General features: G+C 26.8%; 2 protein-coding genes across 2 annotated transcripts; one reads left to right on the forward strand and one right to left on the reverse strand.

Moving 5' to 3' along the window:
* The first annotated feature begins 339 nt into the window (after positions 1-339).
* Jarid2 (Jumonji, AT rich interactive domain 2) lies at positions 340-7,651 on the forward strand. The gene is made up of 13 exons (XM_017904170.1): positions 340-410; positions 722-832; positions 1,022-1,191; positions 1,259-4,877; positions 5,005-5,230; positions 5,309-5,461; positions 5,566-5,764; positions 5,852-6,000; positions 6,079-6,388; positions 6,505-6,911; positions 6,994-7,092; positions 7,159-7,461; positions 7,565-7,651. Exons 2-13 carry the CDS (start codon positions 747-749, stop codon positions 7,649-7,651), a joined length of 5,808 nt encoding a protein of 1,935 aa, XP_017759659.1. The 5' UTR covers positions 340-410; positions 722-746.
* Positions 7,652-11,075: 3,424 nt separating this feature from the next.
* Positions 11,076-15,614, reverse strand: LOC108550430 (solute carrier family 35 member C2). The gene is made up of 6 exons (XM_017904175.1): positions 14,867-15,614; positions 12,281-12,495; positions 12,124-12,196; positions 11,804-12,056; positions 11,547-11,722; positions 11,076-11,429 (listed from the first exon to the last, which is right to left on the reverse strand). The coding sequence occupies exons 1-6, from the start codon at positions 15,323-15,325 to the stop codon at positions 11,076-11,078; spliced, it is 1,530 nt and encodes a 509-aa protein (XP_017759664.1). The 5' UTR covers positions 15,326-15,614.
* Positions 15,615-15,677: the final 63 nt, after the last annotated feature.

Raw genomic sequence — 15,677 nt, forward strand, 5'->3', positions numbered from 1 at the left:
ACATATGTAGATGGCGCATCACGAGTTTCATGAACATTCCATTGAAACTAATATTGATTATTTAAAATTTTTAAATTTTGATATTACTTTTTAATCTGTTTCCTATTTAAATTATTCAAATAAATTATAAAAAAGAATTTCTTATATATGTATATTTAATACTTAAAATGAATTATAATTTCTTCTACACATGTTCTCATATATTTTGTTCATTGGCTGAGTACTTAATGTAAAGCAAACCGTACTATATGCAATGCAATGCATGACATACAATGTGAATAAGTCTTAAGAAATCAATATCATTTTATAGCGCATATCTATGTATATCTAAACCATAGATCAGAGCGTGGTATTTAATCTTGCTTGACACAATAAACAATCGTTCGTTCAGTGTGAAGAACAGATGTTAGGTGATTGTGTGCATTATTAACTCTTATTATCTACTTTGAATGAAAAATATTTTAAAACTTTAAAAGGTTATAGATAAACATACATTTTTTAATTTCATACTTTTTCATTGAATTTTTTTTGTGTTAAATATTTTTTATTTACAATGAAATACGTATCTTACTTGATATAATGTAATGTTTTAAAATATTTTTTAGCTCTTTGTTTTCTTAGCTTTTGTAAAAATGAAGATATTGATCAGGTAATAATTTAATCCTGCTTATTTAAATATTAATAAATATATTTTTATAAATTTTTTGTTACTAACTGGCAGAAGTATTGTTTAATAAATTTAAAAAATGGTATTAAGTCGAAATGATAAAAGAAAAAGAAAAGAAGGAGATTTGGTGGATCTTATGGAACCACTTTCAGAGTCTCCAAAAAGGTAAATAACATTTTAATATACCTAAAAGTAATTTACTATTTATTAGCTAATATACATCCTTTAGATAATGATATTAGTCATAAGTTATATAAATGTATACAAAATAATCACACTTTAGAAATGATTAAAAAAAATCATAAAGTTATTTTGTTTATTATGTATTTGTTACATATACATCGTTTATTATAGGACCAAAGTACATGCACAAAGAAAATTTGCACAAGGTGCAACAACAGTTTTTAATCCATCACATACTCCCATTAAGGATAAAGAAAAAAGTAAACCAACAGTTATAACAGAATTAATAACTCACAAGCGACCAAATACAGAAGATTTTTTAACATTTTTGTGCTTTAGAGGTTTTGAAACTTTCATTATGTTCAATTATATCTTATCTATTAGTGGTTAATTCATCTTTTTATGTAGGAACATCAATTTTACCTCCAAGTCTAAATTTTTTTAATGTTGGAAGTAAAAAAGAAAAGCCAGATCCTAAACCAGCACGTATAGCAACAGATAAAATTACATCTTCAACTAGTACATCCACTGAAAATCAAAAGCCAGATCCAAGTCAGAAAACTGTTACCAAAGTGAAGCCTGTTATTGCTGATAAAAAGAAAGTTCCAAATACAATACAAAAAAACATTACAACATTTAAAAGCACAACATCTACAGTACAAGCACTTAAAAAGAAGTATCAAGAACAGCGTCTTGCTAAACAAAGAATAAAGAATAAATTTAAAACATCATGTGTTATGAGAACAAGATCTTGTACAGAAAGAACGTTATTAAAATCTGTAAACAAGTTAGCACCCAGAAAATTTTTACCAAGAATGGAAACTAAGAGACTTGGTTTACGAAGTAGTGTACTAGCAGACAAAACAAAAAAAGCTCCACCAAAAGTTAAGTCTGTACCATCTAAACCAAAGAAAAAGGTTATATTGAAACAAAAGAACAGTGATACATCAAATTCAGATTCTACATCTGATGAAGAAGAGGAAGGACCTTCTGAAAAATCAGTACCACAGATGAAACGTATAGTCCAAAAAACTGTTCAGAAAAATATATGTACAAGAAGTAAATCTGAAATGAGAAGAATTACACGTTCTCATAGTGGTACAATTTCTCCAAAAAATCTTAGTAGAAGACCAACAAGAAAAACTAAAGAAGCAGCTGCAGTATATATGGAAATCCTTGGACGAAAACTTGTAAGCCCTGATTTAGAGAATGATGATAATGTTTCTATGGATAGTTTTCCAGAATTACCAAATACACGTAAAATTGTTCAAGCAGAAAGTGAAGTTAAAACTAAAGTTAAACAACCTGTTACAAAAACGACTACTAAGAATAAAGATGGTAAAATTACTGCTATCCAGAGTACATCAAATAAACGTTTAGATAAAACAAAAACTAATAAAATTTCTTTCAAAGGTAAAAGATTAATAAGGGTTCATAAGTATTGTGAAATTGACAGTGATGAAGAATCTGTGAGTTCTAATGGAACTAGTAACACAAGACCTGTTACAAGACGAAGTTTAGGAAAATTAAATAAACCTGTAAGTCGATATCTTAGATCTTCTACTAAGAATGTAACTGCAAGAATAGAGATTCAAAACAGTATAAATATTAAATCAAAATCTCAAGTTCAGAGTAATCTAAAATTTAATAAAGAAAAATTTGTAATGAAACGTAAACGAGAACAAAGTTCTAACAAATCATTACATGAAAAAGGCAATGGAATAAAGCAAAAAGAAATAAAAAATACAGCGGATGAAAGTACAGATTCTGACGAAGAAACGTTAGGAATGTTACTTAATAAATTAAAGAGAAAGAAAGATGATAATGTGCAAAAAGAAATTGCTAATAAAAATAACGATCATGGGATTGAAGATAAAAATGAACAGCCTCCAAATGAAAATTTTGGAAAAATGGATCTTTCAAAAATATCAGATGATGAAGAATCTTTTCGAGGATTTACAAAGAAAGCAATATCCAAAGTATTAAATTCTTGTCAAACACATGTTAATGTTAATCTCCTTGCCACGAAAAAAACTAATGATAAATTAGAAACAGTTACAACAGAAGATGGGCAAACTTCAAATGTAGTTAATGAAGGTATTAATGAGATAGATAAGGAATTATCAAATAATGAACTTTTATCAAATAAAAATTCTGCTTCAATGATGAACATCTCAGATAATCAGTATCTTCAGAAAATTGAAAAAGATAAATTAGAATTACCTAATTCGTTATCCCATGGGGTAGATTATGAAATATCAACAAACAATCCTGAAAAAGAATTTCATCACAAAACAGAAATTTCCTCCGCAAATGTTATTGATATGTCTTTATCAACACTACATGTAAGAAAAGAAAAAGTAAATATGTCAACTGAACAAATTGAAAAATGGTTGAATGAAAGTTCACTTGCTAAGGAAGAAAGTAAGTTAGAAATGGAAAATGTATCTACTTTTAAATATGATGTTTGTGAAAAAAAGGCTGATGTATCACATTTATCAATTTCAACAAAAATTCAACATTTGGTAAGACCAGTTAATGTCACTCTTTCTAAATTAGCAGAAAAGGCTAATGTAAAAGATCGTATGCATATATGTAATAAATATGCTCCTATTATAGCAGGAGAATTGCAATCTGATATAAAACAGCAAAATGACTTTTCTAATATTAATATTAATAAACATAATACAAATTTAAAAGATATTAATAAAGGGCGAAATATAAAGTCAAATAAAGATTCAAGTCCTGGAGAAGAAGGTGACCTTGCATCAAAATCTGATCCAAGTTTAATAGATAGTTCTAGTGAGAAAAAATTACCATTAGAAAAGAAAACTATATTCCAACCAAGGAAACCATTTTTACCGAAAGTTAAAGAACGTAAAACAGTAACACCTAATGCAAATGCATTTTCTCCAGAAAATGAAAGCAGTGTTTATGCATTTGAAAGTGATACAGAAGTCCCTGTTAATACTCCCTTTAGACGTAAAGTTCGAGAGCCTAATAAATTAAATGTGACTCTTAATCTATCTGAATCTGACATAAATAAAACTGAAAATAATGCAAATAAGCCTGAGAATAATACCAACAAATTTGATACTAATACAAAGAAATCTGAAAATAACACAAATAAGTTTGACAATAACACAAATAAATCTGAGAACAATAAATCTGAGAGTGAAACAAATAAAAATGTAGAAAAGATAATAAAAGATAATAATGAAGCTACAGCATTTAAGGAAATTTCCAACAATATTCCACCAAAAAATGAAACTGAGATAGTAGAGATAAAAAGTACATCTAATACAATATTAAATGTGAACAAATTTGAATTACCAAAAAATTTTGCAACTTTAGCTAATATACAAGTTCTACCATTAGATAAATTGACAACAACTTGGAGTAATGTAAATTGTAGTGCTTCAATAGCTGTACAAGTAAACCTTGATGATAATGCACAAACACAAGAACAAATGGGGCAAGCAGATGCAAATCAACAGAAAAGTACAGAAATATCTACTCAGACTGAGAGTAATAATGAAAATGATGATGAGAATGATGGTCAACTATTTTATATACCTTTACAAGCTGTCACAAGGAATGGACCAAATTTAGTCCAAGGACAACAATTGATTCAAGGAGTAGCTGTAAAACTTGGTACTGAAGGGCCAAATGGTCCTAATCAGAAAGTTCTTCTAAGAGCAAAATTAGTTACCAAACCTCCATCATCAATTGCACGTTGCCCTCCTGTAGGCACAGTTCAGCCTACAACTCGTACTCCACTTAACTCTACCCTTGTAACAACTGATCATTCAGTACCATCTACTTCTTCATCCACAGCATCAAATATTACTGTATCTAATTCTGAACTTCAATTATCTTCTCCAAATAAAAATGAAAACATAGTACAAACAACAAATAAACAAAATATTGGGACTACTCTAAATATAGGAATTGAAAAATTGCAGAAATCCCCAAAAACTTCTAGAGAAAGAAAAACCTCAATTGATTCAAATAAGAATGGAAAAAGGTAATGTAATTTTAATACAAAAGGTAATGTAATTTTAATACAAAAGGTAATACAATTGTTATTTGAAATATTGAATATTACTTTTGTCCTTTGTTAAACATATTCTTATGCATTTTTTAAATTTTAGATGTCAAATCAAAACAAAACAAAAAAGTTCTGAAATTTATTCCCCCACTAATAATGTAACATTTCCAAGTGCAAAAGATGAAAATAATGAGGCACGTTTAGTTGAAGCTCCAACATTTCATCCTAGTGAAAAAGATTTTCAAGACCCTTTAGAATATATAGACAAAATAAGACCAATTGCAGAGAAATTTGGAATATGTAGAGTTGTACCACCACCTAATTTTAAAGTAAAGTCTAATCAAAAAATTTTTACAAAATTAAATGCTTATATTCGTAAAATATGAGTACATCTTTTTCTCTTTCAGCCGGAATGCAAAGTGTCAGATGATATGCGATTTACTGCTTACAATCAGTATGTACATCGTATGTTACATAGATGGGGTCCCAATGTGAAAGAAATGATGGCTATAAAAAAATATTTAGCTACACAAAGCATAACATTAACACATCCACCTTGGGTAGAATTTTTTTCTATTTTATTTTTTTCTTTTTTTTTGCTATATTTGATTTTTTCTTTCTTTCTTTCATACTTATTACTATCTCTAATGTTCTCCTCCTACAGATTGGTGGTATGGAAGTTGATTTACCTCATTTATATCAAACAGTTCAAAGTTTAGGTGGATTAAAAGAAGTTATTGAAAAGAAAAAATGGCAGAAAGTAGCTGATGGAATGAAAATACCAAAATCTGCCCAAGATCGGGTAACCAAATTAGATGACATCTATTGTAAATATTTATTACCATATGATACATTATCTCCAGGTATTTGTAAATAAATGTAAAACGTATAATAGCATAAAAATCCATATAATTTTTGAAAGTTATTTATTAATAAAATAATCTACTTAGAGGAACGAGGCAAGTTATTTGATGAGGTTGAATCTGAATGGATGAAAAGAGAAAGTAGAGCTTTACAAAGGCAAAATGCACCAATAAGTGAAAACGAAGAAGATGAAGATGATGATAGCTCTGAAGAAATTGAGGAATGTATTGTGAAAGTAAGAGTCCCAAAATCATACTTATATTTATATATTTTTCAGTTCTTTTTAATTTATAGAAAATACACGATTTTACAGGGTCGAAACATGCCATTAAATGCTTTTTACCGTATTGCACGAAATACACAACGTATGTGGTTTGGTGAAAATCAGCGATCTGGAAACGAAACTGAAGGTGCTTCTGCAGATGAGGTTGAAAATGCGTTCTGGAAACATGTTGCAGAAAGAAAACGACATGTTTGTGTACATGCTGCGAGCATTGATTCAAGTGGACGCGGTTTTGGATTTTCTGTTGCTAAAAATAGTCCATTTGCAAGACATCCATGGAATCTTAAAGTACTTACTAATAATGCTGGATCAGTGCTAAGAGCTTTAGGTCCTATAATGGGTATGGAAACATTTTTTTAATTTCTATAAGCTAAACCAATTATAATCGTCAGTTGATGTTTCTTTCTTTTTCCTTGTTCTTTTTTTTTTTTACGAACAATTTAATTTTATTTATAGGCGTGACAGTACCAACACTTCATGTCGGCATGTTATTTAGCGCATGTTGTTGGTATCGCGATCCTCACGGTCTTCCTTGGATAGAATATTTACATACTGGTGCTAAAAAAATTTGGTATGGTATACCAGATGAACATAACAACAATTTTAGAGAGGCTCTTTCAAAAATGGTTCCACGATACTGTAAAAATAAAACTATATGGCTACCATCAGATACAGCAATGGTTCCTCCAGAATTATTAGTTAGTAATGGAGTATCATTATGTCAAACTGTACAAGAACCAGGACAGTTTATAATTGTATTTCCTAAAGCATTTACATCAAGCATATGCACTGGTTATGTAGTATCTGAAAGCGTTTATTTTGCACAACCATCTTGGTTAGAAACTGCAGAACAAGTATTTAAAGTAAATGAATATTTTTCTATTCTGCATGAATTATTTTATGAATTTCATAATATGATAAAATAATTTTAAATAATTATTTTAGGATATACAAGATAGCTGTGAACCATCAATCTTTTCATTTGAAAGATTATTATTTAATATTATTAATGATTCTAGATCTCATATAGAAGTATTAAAACAGGTAATTACTAAAGCTACTATTAATAATATAAACTTCATAAAAAATAAAAAATAATTACATTTGCAGATTTTACCAAGTGTAATTAAAATTCGTGAAAAAGAAATAAATTATCGTAAACAGTTAGAATTAGTGGGTCTTACAAATACAGAAAGATTACCTTTACCAGATAGTGGAAAACGAAAAAAGGGGAAAAAAGTAAAAGAAGATGATGGTGACTTTGAATGTGAAACTTGCAGAGCTAATTTATTTGTCTCATTAGTTAATAATTCACAAGATGAAAGTGTTTACTGTTTATCACATGCATTGCAATTATTTAATAGAAAGAAACAAATTTTAAAACATACTACTCTAATGTATACATATAATGAGGTAAATATATTCCTTTCTATTCTTTTTTGTTTTACTAAAAGAAAATTCACTTAGGTCTTTTACAAATGATTTTATTTGAAATAAATTTTTATTTTTTAAATAGGAGGAAATAAATGACTTGATTCATAAACTAGAAGAAAAAATTGAAGCCAAATCTAAAAAGACTAATCAAATCAAACAAACAAAGTAATAAGTCTACAAAGTTATTTATTAAATTATGTAGGTAATAATTATTTATTAATCTATTTCAAAGTAATTATGCAAATCTATTACATATATGTCATATTTATTCCTTTTGTCAAAACAATATAATTGTATATAAAAAGTAAGTTTGTTTGACGAATTTACGGCGGATCAACTTAAAATATTTAAAAGAAATATCTTTATGCACTTGTAATAAAACTCGTAATTTTCGAAATGAAAGAATTAATTTTAGTATATGTAAATCGTACTTTTAAGTACGATATTTAAATATATATTTTCTTGCATCTTATCCTCGTATACCATAATGATAAATATAAGATATACGAATATATATACTATGTTTCAATAGTCTGCAGAATTATAGAAATATAATCTTATCAAATATTTCTTACAATAGGTAAATTCTATAACACTTATTATTTAAGAACTAAATAAATAATAACATAATAGCGTACTTATGTATGCAAAATTTATTATGATTACTTTAAGATCATAAAATAAAAATTATACCATTCTCAATATGAGAACATACATATTAAATAAATTTCTTTGACAAATTACATCATTAATATTATTATAGAAATCAACATATATACTATAAGATCAAATAAATATCACATAATGAAAAATGCTTTAAGAATTTATAATTAATTTCTATAATATTACAATTAAATATACAAAAATGATTTATTTGTATAAAAAATGATTAATAGTACTTTTTTACGTGTATATTTATGTATGTTACAAAAGGATGGTGTTGACCAAAAAAAATTTTGACATAAAAATTGATTGAGAAATTTTTACTGAAATCTGGTCTTTCACCGCAATTAATAATAATTTATGAAATGTGCATGGTTCAATATTGATTATCTATTATTATGCTATGTGTCTATAATTAAGCTTTCTGGAAATTTTGCTGCTTAGATACAATAGTATATTTCATAAATACAATCAACTGAAAAAATATTACTAAACAGTAAAAGATAATTATGCTTTGTAGTTAAGGAATTAATAACACAGACTATAAATAAATGATAGACTGCATAGCCTTATGTTAGGTTATAAGATAGGTATACACTATGAAGATCATATTGCAACAAGAAAGTACGATAAAATAGTTATAATACTGCTGCTGAAAAAGATTCACTGCAAAATCATAATAATACAAAAACTAAGCTTATCAAGATACTTTGTGTTCACCCTTCAAAACAACAAATTACAAATTGGTTTAGTAATTTAATGATGTAATTGCAAAGTATAGAGTTGTAGGAGGAGATATTGTCCCTATAGCTTGTTCATTGTTATATGTTCCTGAGAATGATATAAGATTTGTATCACCACAGAGTCTTATTTTATCAATATCGAAATCACACATTGCACACAATATGTTTGTAAATACTATAGCAGAGATAGCTTTGCTACAGCTCAAATGTATTATGTCCATATTGATGAAATGGATTGAACTATTGAAGATGAATTCCTATATGTACAAATCAGATTTAATGAAAATACGATTCTTTGTTTTTTCAAAGATAGAATATAATAGATGAAGTAATAATGCTGGTTTTAAATAACTGCAACTATTTTTATTCACTGGAACCTACTTAAGAAATTTAATCTCATACTAGCATAGTAAGCATCACTGCTTACTTAAATTTAGAAGATTATGTAAATAACAAAATATGTAAGCATTCTGCTTAAAATATATTCTAAAGGGTATTTATTTTGAAAATTGATTTGTCATCAGCTTCTATGACTTGGAATCATCACTCTAGCCAACAGATTATATTTTTATACTGAGTTATTAAACAAGCTGGCTTTTCTAAAATGACAAATCTGACAATAATAGTTGACATTATTGCAGAAATGTATTATATTGATATTGATTACATTGTATCATATGGTATTTCTGCTGACCAGTTTAAGGTTATTAATACAGTTAGGTATGGAAATTTACAGAAATGTATTTTCCTCAATTAATAGACTATTTGTAAACCTAAGAGCTTATGCAGATGTTGCATATATCTGTGTATTAATTAAAACAAAACTTATTAAGAATGCATCACAGAATATAGAGAGTAAATTGCTAGTATGTAATCAAAAAGAACATAAAAGGTCATAGTGAATGATATATAGGGACATAGCTCCTTAAACGCTATGTCAAAATTGGACAACGTGTAAGTTGTTTATATAGACGAAAAATAGACTGAGTCTAAGTTGTGCATATATAAAGATAACTGTTGAGTTGGCTTGACAGCAATCTGTTAAGAAATAAGGTGTCACAGAAATGAGATTGCTAGGCAGGCATCCAGAGAAGTTGATACTGCAAATCGGGAATGTGTGGTTTGACAATTGCTTAAAGCTGAATAAATCAAATTAGAAATCTATTTGATGATGCTACAAAGGTACTTATTGACTTCATGATTCTCAAGGACAACATAAGTGCTGGGTGAAAAGTTTCTATGAAAATCAAGATTGCTACTCAGCAAAACTCAATGCAGGTCCCATTAGCCAGCATGTTAGGCACTGCCACTAGCATTTCTATATTATTTAAGAAAATAGATAACCCAATGCAAATTGCATTTGCTCATTGGTAAATAAATGAATGTAACAAGTATATGAATTAAAACACCGTATGTTATCAAGGCACAGTGTTAATTTACGAGGAGGCAATATTGAAAAGGAAGATCTTGATCTTCATCATAGTGGACTTGCTAAAGGAGAACCACCTAACAATTAAAGTCAATATAAATGAGAAGAAAAATGTGTTCTACTTTTTGGTATGATACATAACATTATTTAATTTACTACTAACGTCTAATTAAATTCCATAATCCTGTTTGACATTATTTATATTGTGTTTATATGCTGCATGTTATTATGTAAATTTTTATTTTAATTTTTAACTTTGCTAATGCTAATCAATGTTGCATTTTTTATTTACCTTATGATGAAAAGTATATCAGACACAAGAAACAGCAGCTTATTTAAATTGTTCCAGTAGTGAGAGATAATATTACAAAAACAAAAACAAATGTATGATAATAGACAAATAAAATAAAAGTAAATGATAATTATAAAGTAAATTTTTTAAATCTTTTACTACATATTTTGTTTGTCCTTTTTATAGTTTTAAGTGTTAAAATAGAAACTTATAACTGTTCAATGGAATGATATAAAAAAAATTAATTTAATGGAAATAATTATGCAATTATCAATTATATCTTTAAATTAAGATATTTGTGATAATTATTAACATTTTCATTAAAAGTTAAAAAGGTTGTAGAATTAATAATTAAATTCATATATAAAAATATGTATAAGATGGAGTAAATGCTACATAAACATGGCATGACTTTTCAGAATAAATAAATCTTATATCATTGCAGACCAATATCAAAGTTTAAACTTTACTGCTCTCTACGTTGCAATATATTAGACAATATTTGAGTAGAGTTCTCACCAAATTTGACTGTATCATCTTCATCTGAACTGAATTCTCCATTTAAAAGATTTGTCAATGAAGTCGATTTTTGAGTTAACAAAGGCAAATTTGTATCAACTCCTTCATCATTTTTTAAATTATTATTTGAAAGAGAATTTGCTTGTAATTCCAGATTTTCAGCTTTTTTGTTCCTATTTGATAATATTTTTTGGATGGTATGAATTATGATTCCACAAAGGCACATTAATAATCCTATAAAGTTGAGACCACTCATTTCATCACCTTTCCATTCTACAGCCAAAATTAAGATACATATTTCCTAAAAAGGATTTACAAATATATTTTATACAAATAAAATTAGTTAATTAATTAATATTAGATAAAATCATATAATATTAATATTATATAACTTAACGTAATATATATTTTAATTTACCTTAATTATGCCAATAATTGAAAGTGTAAGACTAGAAGTGTATGTAATAACTAAAAACTCCATAACTTCCATATGAAAAGCTACAATAGCACTCCCAAATATAACAGTTGTAGTCATTGCAATTGCCTGAACATCATTCCAATCGGTATTTTTAAAATTAATATACAGACTAGGGCCTAAAAATAATATATATTTTCTGACCTTTTCATTTAAAAATATTATAACAAAAAATAGTTAAATATTTTACATATATATACCTTCAAACCACATCATCACTGGTATAATAGGTAATAACATCCATAACTGCATATAGTACATCATATCAATTGGACTTTTCATTCCAAGTTTAGATTTTTGCATAATTAATTGTGTCATAGTCCATCGAATACCACTTGAAAATGATGCTAAGAGGCAAATAACAAATCCAAAAATTCCAAATTGTGTCGATTTATAGGTAAACATAAATAAGCCTCCTGATATCATTACTACAATACATGTTAATGACCAAGACTATAACAAAATTATTTCTTTAATGTATCATATTTTAAATATTCATATAAAAAGTTAATATTATTACCTTTTTCTCTAATTTCAAGAAAAGAGCAAAACCAAGAATAAAGACAACAGAAGTTGATTTTGTCATAGTATATCTAAATAATATAATCCATTAACATTATTATATAAAAATAAGTATATTTCATTTTATTCTCAGTGCAAGCTAGTAAAATACATACAGTGACATAGTAATTAATGAAATTGCCCAATTTGATAGACCAACATCAAGACCACTAGCTATGCTAACTGGCATAACCATTGCTATTATATTTTGCAAAGGAAGTTTTAATTGCTGTTGTTTTTTCCAACATGTTTTGATACATCTTATTAAAGCAGATAATAAAAATTTTATTAATAAATGACATATTACCACAATAAGTGGAAAATGAAATCCCTAAAAAATATATATATATTTAAAATAAAAACAAATAACAAATTTTTATAAATTATAAATTTTTGTACTTACATATGTGTTATAAAGCCATTTTAGATAAAATGTTAAACCCACAGATGAGACGAAGTAACAAAGAATTAATATGATAGTTTGAGAAGCTTTTTTCCAAAGAGGTATTTCTTTCTTTGATACATTTAAAAATTCTTGTACAGGTTGTACAAAATAATCTGATGTATCATCTGTATCTTTTGCAATTTGATATTTTACATGTGATCTTGTCATATTTTAAGAAAAAATATTCTGTAAGTATAAGTTTATAATATTAATTGTAATACTATATACATATTTTTGAGAGTAAAATAATAATAAATTCATTTACTACATAGTGCATAATGGAATAAATAAACTACATAATAGTTAAACATAAGAAAAAATTAATAATATTAGCATTTAAAAAGTACTATTCCTATTTATTGTTCATATTTTGTGTTAGTTTCAGTAACATTTAAGTATTAATTATTATTATTATTATTATTATTATTATTATTATTATTATCATCATCATCATCATCATTATCATTATTATTATTATGTATGTAATAATATTTATGTATAATTCAATAATATTTTTTGATAAAAATTTATGATTTATGATAACATTATGTAATGTAGCAAAATATAATTAAATATTGTTATAAATATGTTAAACATACCTTATTATAGTTTATTAAATGCATAAAAAGTAGTTATAAATTGCTGTATGTTTATTGTTAAACATCTGTTATCAAATTATATGTTCAATGATAGGAACAATCGTACAACGATGAAAACAGAATTTTCAGATTCATTCTGTAAATTCATAACATGTAGATTCTTGTCAATTTACATGTATTCACAATCACGAATGAGAATATTGAAAAGAAAAAGAAATTAAAATACATATCGTTATCACTTACTTCGATGTGACATACGACATAAACGTGAAGCCATGTATAAACATAACCTAAAAATTACAGTAGAAAGACAGAAGCGTAGTACACTGCAATTAGATAAATATTATTTTTTAAATTTTCTTATCAGTCTTAAATTTTCTGCAGTGATAAGCTTATTTGCAGAACTGTTTAAACTTTCATTAAAGTTTTCCTAAAATCTTCGATATTCAAGTAAATACAAGTACTTAAAACAATTTTATTTTTAAATAATTAAATGTTTAATTATTACGTTATTGAAGAAATTGAAATTAATTTTAATTTTCTAAAAATTAAATTCAATTATAGTATTAGATTATATAAATATGGATTAAAAAATAGAATCGAAATATATACATTGTATTAAATTAATTGTTATAAATAATAACAAATGATATAAATATTGTTTTTTGTTTAACACTTCTAACAAAAATATAGAAAGTTATTAACTATATTTTATTTTAGAGTATATTTACACTGAGTAATAACATCAAATAAAAAATTGAAGTATAAATATTTATATTAAATGTTATTTTATGTAAAATGCAATTCTTTTTGAAATTACTTCAACTTGATTTACTCAGTGTAAATTAAATGTACATATATAGCTACTTTTTATTTTATAAAATATATTTTAGAAAATTAGCAAATAAAATTATTTACTAATTAAATGCAGATTACATACTTTATATATATTACATTCACTTATCAGAATAAAATATACTTAATAATTCTACTATGATTTGAAGACAAACCCTAAATTTAAAATATGAGACATAAAGATTCCAAACATGTAAATCAAAAATATTTCAAAGAAATATATTAGTATATTATTGATGATATTTTTTTATCTATGCTATTTAATTGGATTGTCTTCAATTCATGTTATTATATTCTAACGAAACTTTATCGTATACATTAATTCATGAATACACATATACAGGATTATTAGAAAAACAGTATATTACAGATGACCTAAATGTAATCAATTGCATATTTTTATTACACATATATAATTAGTCGCTTCTTATTCATATGTTATCTACGGTCACTGCGCCCACCATTTCTGTATCCCCCACGACCACGAGAATTAGTTTTTGTTGTAACAGTTGTTTTCGCAGTTGAATCACCAGAATATCTTGCAGATCCTCCTGGGAGTCCTGAAGTATTACCACTATTTCCACCACTACTACTATTATTACTATTTCCACTCTTTGCTGTTGTAGAACTACCAGATGTACCACTAGTAGGTGTTGTTGAATTACTCTGAATTGCCTACAATAAGACAAATTAATTTTACTATTAATAAAAGTACAAAAAGTAATTAATTATTTATAGATCAAAAAATAAATGTATTATCAACATTTAATTCAAAGATATGAATAAATTTGACAATAACATACTAATGGTTGCCTTCCAGGTTGACCAGCAATATTATTTGTGTTTCCATTGTTAGTAATGCTATTATTAACATTACTGCCAGGTGGACCAGATCCACTTTGATTAATCAGTTGTTGTGCTAAAGCAGGATTTGGTTCACTCATGTTCAATTGTTCATTTATTACCATACAAAATTCTCCGATTTTTTGTATGTCCCCATTTTTTCCTGAATATAATGTTAAACATTGTCTCCAAACAGATGCATAACCTTTTGTTAATCTTACAATGTCACCTGGAACTAGAAGCTGACCAGGTTCGTCCCAAATTGAAACATTCATGCATGCTGTACTGTCTGCCACTTTAAACGTTCGAACTTCGCGGTTTTCTTTGGTGATAGTAGGATGACCAACTTCCAGAACAATAAACACTACGTTAATGTTTTTCTGACCCGGCCGTATGTCTTTTATCAGTACGTATTCCATTGTTTTAACAATTAATATACACTTTACACTAGCACTCTGTACGAACAATCACCTGTACGTGTATATCTGAAAATACGTCAGATGTATGTTCTTACTTTACGTATTGCTTAATTTAACTTCCCTATTATCTTCAATATGCGTCCGATATTGTATATTACATCAATTTTTTCTACCAGTACTTAGAATAACACTAATGAATGTCTAAAATATTTGATTGTGTAAAGTAAGAAAGAAGTTCATTAAAAAGGTAATACGGGTGTTATGCTGTTGGTAGCTGGTAGAGTGAATGTCGGCCATCTTATTTTAGTACGTCATACGGACACTAGCTTCGCTACTGTATTACAATATGCGC

The sequence above is a fragment of the Eufriesea mexicana genome, unplaced genomic scaffold (assembly GCF_001483705.2).
Source record: "Eufriesea mexicana isolate 0111107269 unplaced genomic scaffold, ASM148370v2 scaffold2818, whole genome shotgun sequence".
NCBI lineage: Eukaryota > Metazoa > Arthropoda > Insecta > Hymenoptera > Apidae > Eufriesea > Eufriesea mexicana.

Coding starts and splice junctions, on each gene's coding strand:
- Jarid2 (XM_017904170.1), top strand. CDS start 747: ATGGTATTAAGTCGAAATGATAAAAGAAAAAGAAAAGAAGGAGATTTG. Junction 5,765..5,851: donor ATATGATACATTATCTCCAG/GTATTTGTAAAT, acceptor TAATCTACTTAG/AGGAACGAGGCAAGTTATTT. Junction 6,001..6,078: donor TTGAGGAATGTATTGTGAAA/GTAAGAGTCCCA, acceptor ACGATTTTACAG/GGTCGAAACATGCCATTAAA.
- LOC108550430 (XM_017904175.1), bottom strand. CDS start 15,325: ATGGAATACGTACTGATAAAAGACATACGGCCGGGTCAGAAAAACATT. Junction 12,197..12,280: donor TCATTAATTACTATGTCACT/GTATGTATTTTA, acceptor TATATTATTTAG/ATATACTATGACAAAATCAA. Junction 12,057..12,123: donor TCTTGAAATTAGAGAAAAAG/GTAATAATATTA, acceptor ATTTTGTTATAG/TCTTGGTCATTAACATGTAT.